Source organism: Tachypleus tridentatus, chromosome 8 (genome assembly GCF_004210375.1).
Source record: "Tachypleus tridentatus isolate NWPU-2018 chromosome 8, ASM421037v1, whole genome shotgun sequence".
Taxonomy (NCBI): domain Eukaryota; kingdom Metazoa; phylum Arthropoda; class Merostomata; order Xiphosura; family Limulidae; genus Tachypleus; species Tachypleus tridentatus.
The window spans coordinates 23,041,378-23,063,086 of NC_134832.1; the positions used below are offsets into that span (position 1 = coordinate 23,041,378).

The 21,709-nt window shown below is 33.0% G+C and overlaps 1 protein-coding gene across 4 annotated transcripts in view; it reads right to left on the reverse strand.

Moving 5' to 3' along the window:
• LOC143258670 (ubiquitin-conjugating enzyme E2-24 kDa-like) overlaps positions 1 to 19,912 on the reverse strand; it is a 45,808-nt gene extending 25,896 nt beyond the window's left edge. For 2 of the 4 annotated variants that reach the window (XM_076518039.1, XM_076518040.1), the window contains exons 1-4: positions 19,896 to 19,912; positions 19,523 to 19,617; positions 18,950 to 19,122; positions 17,982 to 18,032 (exon numbers count right to left, since the gene is read on the reverse strand). In XM_076518039.1, the coding sequence (XP_076374154.1) occupies positions 17,982 to 18,032; positions 18,950 to 19,107 (209 nt within the window). In that variant the 5' untranslated portion in view covers positions 19,108 to 19,122; positions 19,523 to 19,617; positions 19,896 to 19,912. Of the gene's footprint in view, positions 1 to 3,442; positions 3,588 to 9,044; positions 10,019 to 17,981; positions 18,033 to 18,949; positions 19,123 to 19,522; positions 19,618 to 19,895 lie in introns of those variants that run through there. The other 2 variants (XR_013032454.1, XR_013032453.1) reach the window with 2 other exon arrangements.
• Positions 19,913 to 21,709: the final 1,797 nt, after the last annotated feature.

Below are 21,709 nucleotides of genomic sequence, written 5' to 3' on the forward strand. Positions count from 1 at the left end.
TCATGTTTGACAACTGACATGAGATGTGAAAGTTGTCGACATACAGCCCATTCGCAACAGTGAGAGGGAGTTGTTCAGTGATGGCATTTATCTTTATACTGAAGAGTGTAACACTCAATACACAGCCTTGAGAGACTCCAAGTTCCTGTATGAAAGAACGGAAAAGTGTTGAACCCACAGGAACTTGGAATCTCCTGTCAATTAAAAATTTTTTAATAAACATGGGTAGATGGCCACGTAACCCATATGTATGGAGGTCTCGCAAAACGCCATACCTCCATGTTGTGTCCTAAGCCTTCTCTATGTCAAAGAATATTGATACAAGATGTTGGCGGTTGAGAAAGGCTTCTCTGATAGATGTTTCAAGACAAATTAGGTGGTCTGTGGTGGAGTGCTGTCAACGGAACCCACACTGGATGGGCGAGAGGAGGTTGTTTGATTCAAGGAACCATACAAGACGAGCATTAACCATCCTTTCTAATGTCTTACAGAGACAGCTCGTCAAAGCAATTGGACGGTACTTTGAAGGAATCTTGGGATCTTTCCCTGGCTTAGAGAAAAGTAAAATAATAGCCTGGTGCCAGGCATCAGGAAAAACATTCTCCTGCCAGATCCGGTTAAAAACAATCAGAAGGACATCAAGAGAAGCAGGAGATAGATGGTGCAGCATGTCATAATGAACATCATCAGGTCCAACAGACATACTGGCAGACCGATGAAGGGCCATTTTTAGTTCCACCAGGGTAAAGGGACAATTATAGTCAAAGAAACAGTCAGTTCAAAAGGAAAGAGGTGATCGCTCTACCCGAGTCTTGATGGCCAGGAAGGTGGAGGAACAAGCAGAAGTGCTAGATACCCGGCAAAAGCTTTCACCTAGAGTGTTAGCGATGTTCCGAACATCAGTCACCTCCTGACCATCAGAGAGTAAGATCGAGAGGGGGACAGAATTGTAGTGTCCATTAACCTTTCGATTCCTGTCCCATATGATTTTGGAACTGGTGGTAGAAGATATGCTGGTTGTGAATATATAGGTGATATTTTCATAACAGGGCAGCATGAGACCTATTATTTTATCTCATCTGTTCCACACTCTAAACTAACTTAAAGAAACAATAACAAACAAATTTAAAGCCAGTCCTTATCATTCATGTACTTAAAGTTTTTTCTTCAATTGATTTAAATTTACTATCTGTACATCTGAAGGCAATCCATTCCAAAGACCAACCACTCTATTAGAGAAATAAAACTGTCTTAGCTAGAGATGACTCCTACCCTGCCAAAATGTATACGTGTCCCCTAGTCCTACTATTCTCACTGTTGAACATGAGAAAAGGTGATTAAACACCTCAATCAGATTCCCCCTAACTCTTTTTAAGAGAAAATTTGAGAGATTTCAGCCTCTCCTCTTATGAAAACCCCTCCATCCCATGCACCATTCTAGTAACCATTCTCTGAACCCTTTCCAACAATTCAATGTCCTTTGGAATATCATGTCCAAACCAGTGACCTGTACAATTAAATTATAACCTCTTTAGACATGTATTCAACATTTCTGTAGATACATACTAAAATCCTATTTGCTCTACCACTAGCAACAGTGCTTGGATAGCTTTAGAGACTGATCAACTATTACATCAAAATCCCTTTCTTTCATGACACTGTTAAAGTTATTCCCATCCAAATTATGATAACCCACAGGAATTATCTTGCATTTATTATAAATAAAACCTAACTGACATTTTGTTGCCCAACTCACTTCAATGATCTAAATCCTCTTGTAATGCAACAACATACTCTTTACAGCCAGCAACACCAAATACCTTAATATCATCTACGCATTTAAGTAATTTATCAACTATTCCTTCATCTATGTCATTGCTGTAAACCCCAAAGAGCCAAAGTCCTAAGACTGAGCCCTGAAGTACCCCACTTGTGACATTAATCCAATTTGAATGAACACCATTTATAACAACCCTCTGCTCTCTTCCATTTAGCCACTCTTCTATCCAATTTACTCACTTATCCTCCACGCCTACGGACAATTTTTTTACAAGCCTTTTAAATAGCACCTTGTCAAATGCTTTCTGAAAATCCAAATACACCAAATCTATACCCTTACCCTAACCTACATATTCAGTAACATTTTCAAAAGATTTGTAAGGCAAGATTTTCCCATAGTGAAATCATGTTGATTATCCAATAAAATTTTAAACTTTGTTAAATGACTAAGCAAAGCATCTTTTAACAGAATTTTTCAAAACTTTTCCCACAACAGATGTACGACTAAAGGCTCTATAGTTACTGGAACAATTTTTATCAACTCCCTTGAGAAAAGAAGTTACATGAGCTAATTTTCAGTCCTCTAATACATGCCCACTACTCAAGGACTGACAAAAAATAGCAGTAAGTGGCTCACAAGTCCAATTTTTGCCCTCATTATGTGGCCCAGGTGTTTTATCATTTTAAATTTTTTTCTTAACTAGCTCAGAAGTAGTGCAGTCATTTTGTTTGATCTTGTTTCCATTTATTAACTGTTCAAGATGTGAAATAATCTTCATTAGTAAAAACTAGAAAAAAAGCAAAATTTAATAACCCAGCCATCTCATAATCATTAGATACTAGCCTTTCCCTACCATCTCTCAAGGTTCCTACATCAATTCTAATGTTTTTAAAGAAATCTGTAGTGTTAATTTTCACATTTTCAGCCAATCTTTTATCATACATCATTGTTGATGTCTTAATTTCCTGTTTCACCAACTATCTTGATATTTTATAATTTTTCTAAGTCTCCTGTCATATCATTCAATTTAAATTTCTTTCCATACAAGCACTCATGACTAGTGTAGGTTAATAGACCCAATTAACTATAATAAATGACCAATGTAAAATAATAAAAGCCCTCAAAACTTCTCTCAGACAACACATTTGTTCTTTGACACATACAGAAACTGAGAAACTGTAATGTAAGTATAAATATATATGTACGTATGTACATAACATATAAACGTATGTATGTATGTGTGTCCAAAATTTGGTAAATTTCAAACTGGTCCTTCAGAACGTCTAACTAGCCCTTATCAAGCTTAACTGATTTACTTTAATAAAATGTATATGTATGTTAATTCCATTTTGTTAACTGCAGATGTGATTTTTTTAAAAGAAAGACACAATTGCACATAGCTTATGATATACTCAAAAGTGACTCTCATACAGATCGTAATCTCATTCTTACCAATTACAAGCATTTTCAACAGCATGAAACATTCAATTTAACTAATATTGTCGATACAGTGTGAAGAATATGATATATTTACTCAGTAAGTTAAAAAAGAGTCAAGGCTATAACAAGGTGTTGCAAATAAAAATTTGTTTTCTTAGAATTATCTCTCCAAAATTAGGGTGTGTCTACGGTATATAAAATGCTTATTACCAATAAGCTTACAAGAAAATATCTCCAAGATTTCGTATCGATCCGTCAATTCTTCCTATCTGTTGAATGGCCAATCTGATAAAATTCTTAAGTAAAAAACTGCTTCTTTTGTGAGGGAATTTCACGAAATCAAATGAGACTTCTCTCATCGTTTTACCTGAAATTATTCAAAAATAACAGCAAGAATGAAAAAAACAAAACTGCATAAATACAGTAAGTGTTTGTGTGTTTTTCTTATAGCAAAGCCAAATCAGGCTATCTGCTGTGTCTGCCGAGAGGAATCAAAGCCCTGATTTTAGTGTTTTAAATCTGAAGACTTACCACTGTCTCAGCGAGGGACAGTAAGTATTTGAGAACATATTTGTTGTTTGGTTTATATGTGTTTCATTTCAGTATAATTATATTATACAATTATAATTTTATTATATTATGTTGAATAAATTGTCTCTTCTTTGACCCTTCTTACAGAAATGACAATTGTCAAAGGCACTCTTTTCCTGCACTTGATAAATAATAAAGAACAGTGGCATCCAGCGACAAAAATCCTAAATCTACTTAACAAAACTGGCTGAGTGTTCCATTTTGCTGGATACATCCACTGCATTGAAACCTAAATATTTTGCCAATAGCATATTGCAGTCTCTCCTTTGTTTAAAAATAAACGCAATGCAATCTTCACCATAGAAATACTATATGGAATAAGAAAAGACAGTTGTGAGCAGCCGAATAGACAATCGTATTTCATATATTCTCTTATCCCAGGTATTGGACTAACTTCATATTTTATATTTATTCATCACTACTTTTAGTGCGATCACTGTTACATTGTTTCAACGAGCATCTTCTAGTTTTAGAAAACACAACAACAACAACAAAAAAACAATTTGTTGGCACCCACTGTTTACTGGAAAGTGTGTCTACTGTGCGAGCCTGTGATTTAGATAAAACTAACTCTTGTCTGCATATCGATCGTTATCCATTCAAGTGAGCTCCACCAACAGCTTAACAATAACATGGATATTACTAAGCACAGATAGCCCATTGTGTAGGTTTGTGTTTAAGAACAAACGAAAAATTGTATCTAACATTATTGCTTCCTGTCGTATTGTACAACAGAAATGAGTCACACATGCAACAACGCTTTTAAAGCTAATCAAAACACTGAAATAAGGTGGTCTACTATGACATCGCCGTACTTTCTTCTCACATTCAAACTGTGTTTAGTCATTCCCAGATTTTTTTTTTCCTGACGAAGAAAGGTCCAACTTTTGAAAGCTCTCGGGTTATATAGTTTTGTAGCTTTGTCTTTGATCTTTAGAACCTACGTATCTTCCAATCACTATGGAGGATACCACTCAAAAACAATAGATGGTTGCTCCATTTCAACAGAAGAAAGAATTAAAACTTTAAGCTTAACACATGTAAAGCTTTAAACTGTATACAGGTTGTGTTATTTGTCTGTGAAATAACATGTAAAGCTTTAAACTGTATACAGGTTGCGTTATTTGTCTGTGAAATAACATGTAAAGCTTTAAACTGTATACAGGTTGCGTTATTTGTCTGTGAAATAACATGTAAAGCTTTAAACTGTATACAGGTTGCATTATTTCATAGACAAATTGTACAAATTAAGAAGCCCTCGTAGTTTATCCGATTGCTTAAATAGACTATTCTAGTTTCCTTCTCAACTGTTCAAATCAATTGTACACTTCTTCTGTCCATTAGAACCATTTACGTAATACATTTCAAAGCACTATATACAAATTGGGAAAACAGTTTGTACTCGGTACATAGTGTGACAATGTTTCTTCTGGTAGAACGCCCATATATTACACAGGTTGAGACTGGATCAACGAAGAATACTTGTTTACATACAGAACCCTTACACTATTCTTTTCGGGATGAATAAAAAATGAAAAACGGTTGATAAAGTTCCAAACTACGTCTGTTTTCCGGGGGAATAAGAAGTATTGCGAGATTCAAGTGGCTGTTAGTGTTGTATCTCAGTGAATATAAAAGCAATGCAGAATTTAAGTGGCCATTAATGTTGTATTCTAGTGAAAAAAAAAATCAATGTATGATTCAAGTGACTACCGATATTGTATTCATGGAGTTAAAAGTAATGCACGATTTAAGTGAACATTAATGTTGTATTCTGGTGAATAAACAAAGCAGTGTGTGATTCAAGTAGCCATTAGTGTTGTAATATGGGAAATAAAAAGTGCTGCATGTTGTTATTGGCCATTAAGGTTTAACAGTTACTTTCAAATTTGAACAAAAATTCTCGAAAATGAAAATTTTTGGTAATTACACTATAAAACAGGAATCTCAAGAAACATTAATCAAAACAAGGCATTTTCTTTCAAATAACCCAACTGTCTGAAATAAAATGTAATTGCCTTTATTATCTATGTTCCCCAAGATTTCAAGGGGAAAAAGTAATTATCATGTTTATAAAATTTATAAACTGGTGTTGGCCAGATTAGGTTTCTCAAGTCTATTTTTATTCATTAAATAAAAATTACATTTCTGATAAATATCAAATGATACTTTATAGCAGCTCTGATTACAAAACTAAGTTGTAGAAGTATTCTCGCCATATGATTGACCATTTCAAATGACAATTTTAAAACTAAATTATTGCTAAAACTCAATAAGGCTTCAATAAGTATAAAGTAACAGTCTAAATTATATACTTAAAAACGGCAAGTATGGGTAGAGAAAGCACTAGTAGAGGAGCGAACAACGTTTTGACCTTCTTCAGTATTCGTCAGGTTCACACTCGAAATGTTGTTCGCTCCTCTACTAGTACTTTCTCTACCCACATCAGCTGTTTTTAAATATATAATTTTTGTCTACAAGTGGGTCTTCTCGTCAACACGGACAGTAACAATCTGTGTTGCAGTCTTGGAAATTTAATCTTGGTTACTGTTACAGTTTATCAACACAACAGGGTCTAATGTACTAATTAAAGTTGAAATATATCCCATCCCTAGAGGGATCATCATGGAAATTATTCTTAAATGAAAGGCGAGCTAGTGCCCCTTATACAGCTGTGTTGCTCAAGGACACAACTGTTGCGAGGAGCCTTTGATCTCCCTATGAATCCAAAGCACTAACCACTGGGTTACGCTTCTCCCAGGGTTACCTATGTACTATGGTTAACTAAAAATAACAGTGGCATTTTTTATCTGACAAGCAACTTAAGCAACCTATAGGATGAACACAGAGGTTTGAAACCAAGGTCTAAATAACTCCCAGTTTAAGCAGCTGACCAGAGGTAGGATAGCCTGCAAACAGCAACCATTGCCTATTGTGTACGGTTATCTTTACTATAGCGGTAATTTACTCACCCAATTGCAATGCTCTATTAGCTAAAAGTGAGGAGGGTGTCCAATGGCGAATTAAACTTTGGAACTTCAGTTCGTGAGCCTAGAAAGATAACTACCAGGCCATCCAATCAACAGTTCTAGTTCTTGATGACAAGAAACCCGCTTGGATTAAAAATGCATCTCAAAACGGCTGGCATGGGTATTAACACTTTTACTAACAAAGCAGAGAACAATATTTCGACCTTCCTAGGCCATCTTCAGGTTAACAAGAAGAGAGTTTGCAACTGACTGTTGTTCTCTGCTTTATTAGTAAGAGTGTTAATACCCATACAACAGTTCTGGTACTTCAAATTACCACTATTATTTAAACAGAAATATGTAAATGCCCCTTTCTGAATACAGCCTTGATATTAAAATTTTATGTGATGTTTCACAGGGCTTTCTCATGAATTATTTCACCTGGTATTCTTGTTGACTCAAAACATATTACTTCGTCAGAAACAATAACAACAACAAAAAAGTAAAAAACTGATATGCATATTAACATACAATGTAGTCTTCCCAATTTCAGGAAATGTAAAAACAACACTCAGCGATATTGAGTTCCAACATTCCGTCTGTAGTATAGTACAATAACTTCTGTATGTCACATATTCAATTTGTGTATATTCTATTACTAATCCATAATCATCAAGTTTTCCCCTTAAATGAAGTCAAGACTTCCGTAAATTATAGTTCTAAATAAGTATACAATAATCTACGTAACATATTGGCCATGAAAATACCACCATCTATATGGTTAATATTAACAGCAAGTAGAGTTTTGAGTTCCTTCGTAATATCCCGCTGGGACAGCAGTATGATTGTAGTATTGTAAAAATTCAATTCCCGTCTGTGGACACAGCAGATGGTTCGATGTGGCTCTTTTTTTTTTTTTTTTTTTTTTAAAGAAGACACATACACGTGATCTCCTATAGGATTTACGATACACAAACTACGATGAATCATGTATACAAATACACACTACATCATTGCTATAACTTCAAAATAAGACATATAGCTCCTTATTATACCTTCAGCCAAAAGTGGTATTGAGCTATACTTTCATCAAATTTCCACATGCATAAACCATTTGAGAAACCTTGTCTTAGACATTACAGTTTCTTGTTTTCTGATTAATGAAGTGAAAATATTAAGCTGAAGTGGCAAAAGAAATTAAATCGTTTTAAAAACCATTTTATGTAATTTTCACTGACTTGTTCAATCAACAAGAAATACAAAAACAAAATTAGCGACTTGGTTAAAACACATGAACGTAAAAATGTAATTTTTAATAATCAAGCAAATGAAAATTTCAAGCAACAATAATAACACAACACGGAAGAAGTGTGTAAGCTCCACTCTCGACCCCCAGTCACTTTAGTATTATAGAATAGAAACGTTACACACTGGCAGTTGGGTATTTTCTATGTCAAATATTTTCTTTACATAATTGATTGATTAGAATTAAGCACAAAGCTACACAATGGGCTATCTGTGCTCTGTCCATCACGAGTATAGAAACCCAGTTTCTAGAAGTGTGAGTCCGCATATATATCGCTGTGCCTCTTGGATGGGGGGGGGTTTACACAAAAAAAGAAATATAAATACACAAATCCTTTCATGAAAATCTCTCCATCACTTAAGAGGTTAAAATCATATAAAACTACAAAATAGCCACTCAAAGGGTTGATATCATACTATTTTCATAACACTGTTAAACGACTTTGCACTCAGTGAATAACAGTTATTGCTAAAGTGGATATGTCTGAAGTCCAACAGGTAAGTGTCTGTAATAAATTACAAATTTTGGATTTGTTTTACAAGGATAAAACGTGGGCGATCAACATAAGATCACTCAAGCACACGTGAACTAAACAAAAACAAAATTCTTGCATATTAAGCTAGCATTAACACCATAAGAAGGCACTGGGTTATATGTAACTATAGCCAGTGGTAAAGTGTTAAGGACAACCAACAACACTGTTCAAAACGGCATTCAGGTAATGTCATGTTTTGTTTTGAATTTCGCGTAAAGTTACAAGAGGGCTCTCTGCACTAGCCGTCCCTAATTTTGCAGTGTAAGACTAAAGGGAAAGCAAATAGTCATCACCACCCACTGCCAACTTTTGGGCTACTGTTTTACCAACGAATAGTGGGATTGACCGTCACTTTACAAAGCTGCCACGGCTGAAAGGGCGAGCATGCTTGGTGTGACGGGAATTTAAACCTGCGACCCTTACCTTACGAGTCGAGTGCCTTAACTACCTGGACACGCCGAGGCCTCTATGTCAGGAATCTGTACAAAAACTCCAACAAAACTTACGTGAATATACATATACGTATATAAAATAAAGTACAGTATTTTTTGTGATATTAAAGGATAAAATACAGCAATTTTTCCAACACCTAGATATTTTATTTTATTTATTTAATAATGTCTAATACCATAGCATGAACATGAGAATTTTATGAAGTTCTAGCCCTAAATTTGTACAGAAATACTATGTACCTCACAAAAAATGTTTAAATAAAAACACTGTATAATATTTTTACTCAAATAGTTTCATGAAAAAAAAAATTTAATACATACACAAACATTATCCAAAATTTACAGAAAAAACTACTTAAAGCCATGTTGAACACAAAATACAAAGAACTACATGACTTACAAAAACAAAAAATGAACCTAGACCATCAACTGGCATGCTGAATTAAACCAGAGATTTACGGACTTATACAACGAAACATAAACCAAATCAATACTAAGAACGACAGAGACAAAAAGATCTGCCACAACAAAAAACTAGAAAAATTAAGATGCAAACAACAGAAAAGACACTAAAACGACAAACCGTTGACTAACCTCATAATTAACAGATCCGACCGTCAATTAAACACAGACGAGAAACAACTACTTAACAAAGGACTCAAATTCGCAATAGCACCTAGGTACATTCCAACCATAGAAATCAAAACATGTTTAGAAGACCTAGCCAGGACACTTGTGATACTTTCTACAGAGAAGAAAAACAAGGAAACAACCAAACACAACCAACAGAAAGAAGACAACTTAGATAACTTTATTGACATCCAACAGCCAAACTTCCCAGGTAAAATTACAAATTTATATTTTCCAGAAACACCTAAAAACAACATCTTAAATGATTTTTTCAAAGAATTTTCTCACAAAACCATCAACATAATTTCACAAAACAGAAAACTAAAAACAACCTTACAAAAGAGACATTAATTCCATTAAAAACCTAAAACAAGACAAAAACATAAAAATTCTAAAAGCAGATAAAGGTAACGCTATAGTCATAATGAACACGAATAAATACATCCAAAAAATGAATAACATCCTATCAGACACGAACAAATTTAAACCAATACACACAAATCCAACAAAGACACACGAGACGCAACTGAACAAATTACTACTACAAATGAAAAAAGCCAACACAATTTCACAAACACTTTATTCCTACCTACGTAAAACAGACTCACGCACACCGCAAATATACGGCATCCCCAAACCTCATAAATCAGATTGTCCATTACGACCAATAATGTCCACATATGAATCGTTTAATTACAATCTTGGTAAATACATAGCATGGGCATTCTCCAAATATGTAACATCAGCCAGCTCATTCATCAAAGACTCTTTTAATTTCAAGTCTAATCTAAATCAACTTAATCATAAAGCCTTAATGGCCAGTTTAGATGTTATATCCCTCTTTACAGAAGTTCCAACCACTGAAGCCTGCAAGATAGCCTTAGAACTCTATATCAGAGACCCTAACCCAACTATAGAAATTCCCAGTAACCAGTTAGCAACCCTCATAGAATTCACCACGATAAAGACAAACTTCATGTTCAACAACCAAAACTATATACAAACAAATGGCCTAAGCATGGGCAACCCAGTATCACCAGTTCTAGCCAATATTTTTATGACACAAGTTGAAACACAAGCAATTAACACAGCATTACATCCACCACTATACTGGTACAGATATGTAGATGACACGGTTGCGGGATTCAAATCTACAGAACACATACTTAATTTTTTCAATCACATTAACTCTATACATCCCAACATTAACTTCACATGTGAACAGGAAGAAAGCAATCAAATATCATTTCTTAACCTCAAAATTACAAGAACTAACACACAATTCAAAACAAAAATCCACCGAAAAATCACCCATACTGGACTATACATTCCTTGGGACTCAGCACATGAAACAAAACAAAAACTCAACACACTAAGAAACCAAATAAACACAGCCATAAAACTATGCTCACCAGATAAAATTAACGATGAATTAGACAAAATAAAACAATACTTCATCAACATCAATAAGTTTCCTCCACAAACCGTAGAAAACATTATACGCACACACCTAGACAAAAAGCAAAATCAACCAACTAAAGTAAATACACCTCACGAATCAAAAAACCACGAAACCATATACTGCTGTATACTATATATTCCTGACATCAGTAAACAAATAACCAACATTTGGCAAAAATTAGTAACAAAATATGACATTCCAGTTAATACCATTTATTCAAAAACCAGCCACAAAACTGAGGTCTATACTATGTAAAAACTACACTGACAAACACCACGCCAACATTATTTATAAAATACAATGTGATAACTGCCACGACTTCTATATTGGAGAAACAAGTAGAAAAATGGAAACCAGATTCAAAGAACATAAAAAGTCACCTTCACACGTTTTCGAACACTGCAAGTCAAATAAACACAACATAACCATAGAAAACACTCAAATACTAAATAAAGAAACAAACATAAACAAACTCAAAATTAAAGAAGCCTTACTTATACAACAACTTAAACCCAAAATAAACCAATATAAACGAACGCCTTTATACCTATATTAATATAATAAAATAAATAAAATTATTCAAACATCTAATACCGCCCTCTACATTTCGACACACAGTTACACAACCCCTTTCAAACATGTGGTCAGCTTCCGGTCAGTTACCTCTTTCTTTGTGAACCTGACGATGACCGAAGAAGGTCGAAACGTTGTTCGCTCTTCTATGTAAAATATTTTCTCAACCCAAACGAGCCGTTTTTGCATATAAATTTCTCAACAAGTGGGTTTCTCGACATCACTGATTATGAAAAAAATCGTACAAATTGTTTTATCATCACTGAAAATATTTCACACAAATTACATGAGTATTTATCATTAAAACCTATTACTTGACAATCGTAACTATTCTGAACGAGCTATGAAAGGTCTAACATTATCCATCTTTGATATCAGACTGTAGACTAAAACATTAAACCAATACAGACCACATGCGTAGGTAACCATCACAACAAAACAATCAATCTTAAATGCTTTCAGATATCATCATCCACTATAAATACTCTGGGAGAAGGAACAAAAAAATATCTATTACTATTATTTTTTTTAACTTCATTAGTCGGTTTGCTTAAAAAAATCATCTAAGGCCTCAGTGTAACCAAAGTTACCAAACCCATGTATATAAACTGATTCGTTGTGGACTTATTAGGAATCAAGGTGAATGGCAAAATTTTCTTTATTGTAATTGCAATTATTTTCAAAATACTGTGATGATACGTCTTTATTTGCTACACATAATTGTATAAATAAATATATTTATTTATTTAAATAGGTATTAATTTACACCAAGCCACCATACATCTAAAGTATGAAACAACAGTTGAAGAGTTTTGGTTTGGCCTGTTGATAACACAGTGTTTGTGTAATAAGTAATTTGTGGTCATGTTTTCATTTTCAAAGAAACATTTTTTGTTTAAATGAGAGCCTAGACCTTTGAACTCCAAAGCCAACGTGATTCTTGCCAATACCCAAGGGAATTGATGTGTGAAGTTTGATTAGAATCTGCTATTTAGAACTAGTTATGGTGCAGACGGGATTGTTTGTTTGTTTTCGAATATTCACCCAAAGCTTTGAAGGGCTGTTTGCACAAACTCTCTCTAATGTTGAACTACCAGATTACAGAGAAGGTAGCTTGCCAACTCTTTGGATAGTCTTGTCTGGCTGAATAATGAGATTTCACTGTCATTTATGCAACGCATCAAAGGCTCCGAACTGCAAAATGTAATTTCTTGTTTATTTTTTTGCTGTAACGAAACTCAAATGATGGCCTATACAATGGCGCCATTTCATGAAAATCTTTTGGGAAGTGGTGGAAAATTAATCCCTAATTTCTAGAAAATACATGAACAAACACATTTCGGAGTTTATATGAACTATAATGACTATGTAAGAGCCAAAATGCTATTAGAAACAACAAACACAAAACAGAAATTTCAGCTTCATATGTTTAAAATTTCTAAAAAACAAAAATAATAATAAAGGCATAGGTGGGGAGTTTTCTTTTCCCCCTCCCATCCCAAATGGCGCCACGGAACCCACATATCCACAGTACGATAAACAAACCCTTGACCATGGTCGGGCAGGATGAAGGCGTCATCGCTACATCTACCCTCCTCATACCCTTTTATTTTAGGCAATAAAATCAACTAATATAGCTAAAGGCAAGTTGGGGTTGTAAAACATGCAACTGAACGTGCTATCCTTGAATTATGATGAAAGTACAGTTTAGCTCAAATTCATCGCTGTTGTTTAGAATTTTGTTGTTAAAGACACCAACTTTAAAACTTAGCTACATGATCCTACTGCGTAAAAATCTTTCGTTTTTGGTTCATTTAACTTTCAAAATGAGCCAAGAAAACTAAGCGTCATCTTTAGCCAAACATTACGAACACACAATTAAAAATAAACCTAATGTAAATCAGTACTTGGATTTTATTAGGAACTTTAGCCAACCAAACTAATATGTAAATGACTGTTTTTATCACACTACGTTAATATACTTACATTCTTAGTGACTGAATCTAAAGGAAGAAAATAAGTACGGTAAGTAAATAAGCAATCTTAAAGTCGTATTCCGTCAACTTATGACATCATGCTCTAGGCATTTATTTATGCTACACCTGCAAAATACTGTATGTTTTACACATTATTCCTGCATACAAACAAAAATATTTACAAATAAAAATTCGTTTGAAGTTATGTTACTACGAAAAACAATTTCTGAAAAGCGGCAACAGAGACGTAATGTTTACGCTTATAATATTGACACTCTACTAACAAACTGTATTTACTGCTCAAACAAAATCTCCTGATATATTTATTTTATAAAATGCTTTAATTAACTTAATTGCTACTATAAAGCAAGGTACGTGAGAGTTTGAAGTATGCTAATGTTTTATCCTTATTACTCTTCTACCAAAAAAAAAAAAAAAATCATATCCACTGAAGAGATTCAATGTCAAACTGGAAAATAATCGATAAGCTTTCACCAACGAGTAGTTACACGTTGACTCCATACTAGAAAGTCACTGACCTTAGACCTTTATCTCAAGATGAAAATAAAATAAACAATATTAAAAAGAAACTGGCTGATTAAACTTCCTTCTCGAAAATTGTGTCACTAATCAGCTTGGAAGTGGCTTAAATATCTTCATACAGAAAATCTGTTAACAAGACAGTATTAAAGCTAAGTAGAACAACCACTTTTTAATAAATGCTGCCTACAGAAATCAGTCATATGCCACTGTAACTTAAAACAAAAGTTAAAACGAGGCAGTTAACTGAGGTACTACTAGACAATCCTCGTAGTTGTAATGCTTTAGTGTCTTTTGTACATAAAACATACTGGGACATCACAGCAACACGCTCATTACTTTCGATTCTTATTGGTAGATTTCTGTAATAAGCCATAAAAATAACTACGAAATAAAAAGCTATTACTATGAATGCGAGCAAAGGTAAAGTAAGACCAAAGATTATGTATGGGACATTAAGACAGGTGACGGAAACAGAATACATGTTCCAGTGAACAACGACAATGGACAAAAATTATTTTACATCTCACTTCCTTTTCTCAGAGAACACCAACACAGCGGAAGCATCAGCAGCACTGACGTCATTTCCAGAGTCTAACGTGGACAACGATCCTAACCATTTAAGGATAGTAATTTTCAATAACTTTGCGAATACAAACACTTTACAAAAAGTTTGAAAAATCACTGTTCAAAACATTACAACACTGTCACTATTAAGTAACCTCAGCTCACATTCTAAATACACCTAAGTTGTGCAATTACAGAATACACAAAAAATAAAAACGTGTTGGCTTTTGGAATGTAATCAAAATTGTTTTTGTTTATATTAAAACACAGAAAAAAAAACCCCGAAAGAAAACAGTATCACTAATTATGGGAACGCAAGAGCTAAATAATACGTCAATCATATTATATCCGCTATATCCAATGTCATCAAGGCCTTCTGCCTGATACCAGGGCTTACCAGGTGAGTTGACATACAACCAACATAGTAGTGGTCGAGATGCTAATCATATCATGGATTACTTGAACGACACCAGCATTAAATTGGTGAGCTATAACTTTTATCAATTTCACTTGTATCATTGCACATCAAAATCAAGTTGTTTATTATTAACTTTGTTTTATTTAATTATTTAACTTGAATTAACATCTTTTTAATCAGAAGAACTTTCAAAGAAGTAAGCTATTCTTTTTTTTAGGTCAAGTTACCAGCGTCGTTATCAGTAATGAGTTTTTGAATACATAAACAATATTCTCCGGGTACAGCCGCGGCTGTTACTATAAAAAATTGCTTAGCAAATGAAAGCTTATGTGGTGCCACAACCACAAGAACGTGTACCAGGTCGTATGAGCTGTTTTAAGAAGACCGTATCTGATTTTAGTACGCTGTTTTATAGAAAAGAGTATGTTGTACAGAATGTGTGGCACTATATATCTCCTGAAATTAGTGGAACTTAAAGAAGAAACACAAAGACTCAAACACGTAATTATACACGCAACACAAAAACTACGTTTCGACATAATATAATGTCTAGCGTTAGACATTTTTTTTGTTAGGCCTAAAAATAAAATGATCATCGATTATTATCAGAGCTAACACTGTACGAGAACCACAGTATTATTAATGGCACCCTATACATATTTAAACATTAATCCTTCATAAACTGAAACCACTATACTAATCAACTTCCTGATATCTTACCCAAGTGTACTGCCTGAACAGAACGATATGTAGCAGAACCAGTTTACTATTTCGTTATTAAAAATTAATGAGTGTGTTTTTGTGTGTGTTTTTTTATAGCAAAGCCATATCGGGCCATCTGCTGAGCCCACCGAGAAGAATCGAACCCCTGTTTTTTGCGTTGTAAATCCGTAGACATACCGCTGTTCTAGTGGGTGCACAGAAATTAATGAAAAGAGAAGAACAATTTATGAACGGCCCACTGACAGTAATAGTAAATATGCAGAATAGAATTACAGCTAATATTGTTTAAAATGTTCTAACTTTGAAACAATTTTATTACAGATTAGATATATTTTGTGACAAAACAAAATACTTAATGAATCTATAATGTAAAAATATACTACATTAACTTGTATTTTAAATAGAGAAAACAGTATCTATTTTAAAAGAAATTACAAAGGAAGAAGTCCTAGAAACTTTACTTTTCTCCACCTAACAAGTAAAAGCAGAAAAATCACTTTCACACTGTTCCTTAATATTAGTATCTAAATTACTGTATACTTTTACTACATTTATAGTAAACTGCTTTTATTTATATTTACTGCTTCAAATGTGCATTTAATGTTTTAATACATTATCTTTTGAAAGGTTTTATAAAAATAAACATCTTTGTAGAGTTAAAATGCCTTAACAATATTCTTAAAACAACAAAAACAAAACAGTGATAGGAATTAAAATCAAAGGGATCAAAATATTTCACTTTTAGTTTTTTCTTTCTTGGCCAACAAAGTCTGTTTTTTAATGTTATTTACTCTAAATGTACCTAATTTAATGTTAACTTTTTCTTAAAAATACTTATTTGACATTGTTTCTGTAAGCACAAATAATAAAATTTAAGATATCTAGAATTAAAAATTTATAACATAATATAAGTAGCAAACATTTGTATATATGCAAAAACGGCTCGTTTGGGTTGAGAAAATATTTTACATAGAAGAGCGAACAACGTCAGTGAACCTGACGATGACCGAAGGTCGAAACGTTGTTCGCTCTTCTATGTAAAATATTTTCTCAACCCAAACGAGTTGTTTTTGCATATATATTTCTCTACAAGTGGGTTTTCTCAACATCACTGAGTAGCAAACATTTGTACTTTTAAAACTCAAAGATTTTAAACTAATGATAAAAGTGTTTTTTTTCTGCAAAGTAAAAATGTGGTTCAAGAAGTACAGGTGGGTGGAAAAATCTTCAAAGTATTTTAATTTTTACATAACATGTTTAGACATATGTAATTTAGCTGATTAACTCAACTTAATAATTCATACTAAAACAATTGTTTAAATATTAAACTTTTAATATTTTTGAATGATTGAAATATATAGTCATGTGCGTGAGTAAATCTTATCTTTTTTAAAATAGTTCACAAATGTAAACCTGTGGTATGTAATATCTGTTTATAAAAATTTAAAGCTTTAAATGTTTGAAGAATTAGCGAAACACAATATTATTTATGTGTATAAAAATATATATTTTTAATCTTAAAGTTACTGACGATTTTTCACAATAGAAATCTTACTTAAAACTGCTCTTAGGTTTTCAATATTAGAACAAGAAATGCACTACATATAGAAGGATTAATAAGATGCATTACAAGTATGTTTTTACCATAAAAACTGTGTATGCTACAACAGTTGTAAGAGATTATTAACTGCCTTAAGATTTTCACAAACATGATAACATACAAAATTACTATGTTTATTCCCATTTCGTATCAAATATTTTCAAAATTAAGTTTGGGAAAACGTTTTCCAATGGGAAATGTTAATTCAAACTTCTAAATGATTATTAAAAGATAACTTACAAATATCCATAAAAATTATGAAAGCACACTGAAAATCATGGTTGAAAATAATTTTTGGTCCATATTTCTCATTCGATAACAGATCAGTTTTTATAACTTATTTTGGTTGTATTATCATGGGTATGTAGAACAAGTGCATAACAACCAATAAATAGTTATTAGAAAGAAAAATGCTTTACCTGCAGTTAGGGGGTGGGTCCAAAGTTATTTCTGCTAATTCCTTTTGAATTCTAGTATACAAAAGTAAACCACAAAAATGAAAGATTTGTTCACATGGATAAATTTACAAGACATTGTTATATAATTAAATTATAAAAACACTTTTCTACATTTATGCAAAATAATCTATTAGTGATGGCTTGTTTTGTATACTGGCTGTACTTATAATTTTTAATACAACTGACATACAGCAGTTAAGTAACTAAAACACATTTCTACTTAACACATTTTGTAGATTTGAAACTAATGCAGTCTAGCAAGCTATAGTACTACTTCTTCAAATAACCTATATGACTAATCTTTAACAATTTTATTTCACTTTATTTACTGAGTAAATAAGAGAGAACTAATTAAAATAAAACTTCAAAGGCAACATTTGAATTTTTTTTTTTCAATATCAAATTTCAATTTTAATAAAGGTTTCCCTAAAGTGTTCTTAGTTAAATGCATATTACAATATACACACGATCTATGGTTCATAAAATGAATAACAGATTTAAAGCACTTTAAAAGAATAACATTCATCTTGAAGTTAACTTAAATCTTCAGTTACAGTAACATCCCTACAATTAAAATGTGATTTTGAATCGTAATTAAATTTTCATATGAAAACATTTATAAATAACAGAACGTTTGAGTTAAAAAAATTAAGTTTAATTTAGTCTTACATCAGTTGTGATATTAAGTTAAATTATGAATAATAACAAAAATGATAGCCTGTGCAATATCTAGTGACAATTCATACACTTCAGCTATAGCTAAGCCCATGAAAAAATAATGCAATACACACGGAATAATTAACTTGGATAATTTAATACTAAACTAATGAGTTATAATATAAAAGGTCTTTCTTATTTTTAAACAGTGACGTAACGCAAATTTTTGTAATAAAACAAATAAAAAACTTATAGCTGTGTTGTTATTTTACCTTTTGGCACTAGTACCGAGAGCTTTTGACATTTTAGGATTAAGTTTAGGTTCCTTTTCACGATTTTGGTTAGACGAAGAACCAGAGCTACGTCCACGGCTGGTGCTTGTACTTGCTCCCGAGGCTGAAGGCCCTGCTCGGGTGCGATCACCTGACATTCCTTTGGGTTAGGCCTATATATACAAAACGCAGGCTGCTATATTAAACATGTCATTTCACTGCGATCTATAGACAAAACTAACATAATAATATTTAACGTTCTATTCGTTAAAACTGGTTCGCTATCAACATTGAAAAAAGATATATCCCAAATAAAAATTAGACGAAAGACTGGAGAAATCTCAATACACACGGTACCAAGCAATGCTACTTTTTCTAAGCTTCGACTAGTGCTACAAAACGTGACTACCAAACAAAGGAAAGCTTTTTGCACTATACCGTAGAACACATCGCAAACCTAATGTACCACACAGACTCGTTAATATGGTAAAATTTGATATTTATGTATAAGATATAAATATATTTTACATGAAACATCTGAAATTAACATTTGAGGTAATACAATTCACAAACCAGTAAGTGATAAGTAATTCAACGAGGAACGCTGCAATGTTCCGAACTCTCCAACCAATGACTTCGTCTTCCCTTCCGTCAACTTGAAACGCCGCCTGCAGTACAAAAGGAACATTTAAATCACACCTCTGCTTGACTTTTTAGTGCCTATTCAACACTGTCGTTTTCTGATTATTTTTCTTGAGCTTCAATGAAGTTCTTTTTCCTTTCAGTCTTTACTAATTATGACCAAAATAATGTAATTTCCATGCTCGTCTAAATATTTCATTAAATATGTGATTTCATTGAGGTGTATTAACATGATAACAAATATTTGGAAAACTTTACTGTTATGCTACACACACTCTCTCACACATACATAATATATATTTACCAATGAAAAACAAAAGATTCTCTTTAAATACGGACAAAATGGGCGTGTTTTTATTTTTTACATTGCCATCATGTTATTCCAACGTATTGTCAAATTTGTCTGTATTACGTCAATTGACTGTACTCATTGTTCGTTTGTTGCTACACAAAGAACTATCTGTGCTCTCCACACCATGGGTATCGAAACGCGTTTATAACCGTATAAGTCCGCAGACATGCCAGTAGAGGGCTTACTTTATGCAATATGAGCTTTTTTAATTAAAAAAATCTCCCTAGTGGCATGTCTGTGGACTTACAACACTATAAACCGATTTTCAACACTCGTGGTGGGCAAAGCACAGATAGCCTATCGTGTAACTATGTATTTAACTTCAAGCAAACAATTTAAGTTACAAAAAATGTCTGCTGGAGCAATTACAGACTTTTCCTGTCACGTCTTAGATGTGATAAGGGCATTAATACATTATTGTTTTGCTATATAAGCCAATATTGTATTTAAACACGTTGTATATTTCAACAGCTTAATTACCACCACAAAAACACAAAATGGGTTTAATAAGTTTTTTAACTGTTGTACCAAAATTCTTTACTTTATACGAAAGCTTAACTGTTAAAGCCAACTCATAAAATTAATATTATTCTTCAACGCAACAATATAATTATTAGAATATATAATATAATAAATGTTTTGTTTGTTTGTTTTGGAATTTCGCACAAAGCTACTCGAGGGCTATCTGTGCTAGCCGTCCCTAATTTAGCAGTGTAAGACTAGAGGGAAGGCAGCTAGTCATCACCACCCACCGCCAACTCTTGGGCTACTCTTTAAACAACGAATAGTGGGATTGACCGTCACATTTTAACGTCTCCACGGCTGGGAGGACGAGCATGTTTGGCGCGACTCGGGCGCGAACCCGCGACCCTCAGATTACGAAGCGCGCGCCTTAACGCGCTAGGCCTATAATAAATGTACGCTTTAAGTTCTTAACCAAACTATTTAAACGTTGTTCACTATTCATATATAAGTAATGCAGGGTTAAACAGTTATTAACAGATGTACCTCTTATTAAATTACTTTCTTTATGTTTTTATGTGTTATAGCAATTTGATGCGTATTATAAGACAGATGAAACATTAAAAAAGTCACTGATGTTGTGTCTGTGACTCAAAATATTGCATAAGACATGGCTTGCCATATTTTAATATGAAAGACAGTTAGCAGGTTATCTTGAAATAAATCATAAAGTAACCGATTGTGTAATAAATCACGAGTAATTATTCTGGCCTTAAATAAAATACTGAATCGAGATTAGAGATTGAACCCTGCGTCGCTACCTCATTAGGAATATCTTTTAAACAATGACATTAATTAACAGTATATTGTATTAAATAAATAACCTAGTGGTAATAAATCTTCACCCCAATTCTGATGCATTGTTACATAAATAATACTGATGAAAAATTACACTTCATCAACTTAATACAGTTCACATTGTAACAGCTGTTGTCAAGCGGTTTGTTAGTGTAAATAGGTTTTCAAAAACTACTTTTTCCATCATACCCCAACCGGCCTGAAGAATTCTGGTATTAAACGACAAGTCTCGTCGCTATTGAATATAGCAGATATAATGTGGTTGACTTATTATTATATACGCTTCTTCACTTGCACTCAAGATTTTCTTCTTAATATTTATCCCTTCTCAATGAAGATATTCGTTACTTATAAAAAAAAAAACAAATCTCAAGGACTGTGACAATTAGTACTTCATTAAAAACTATGTAATAAAAGTAATATGTGCTGTCTTGTAGACAAGTAAC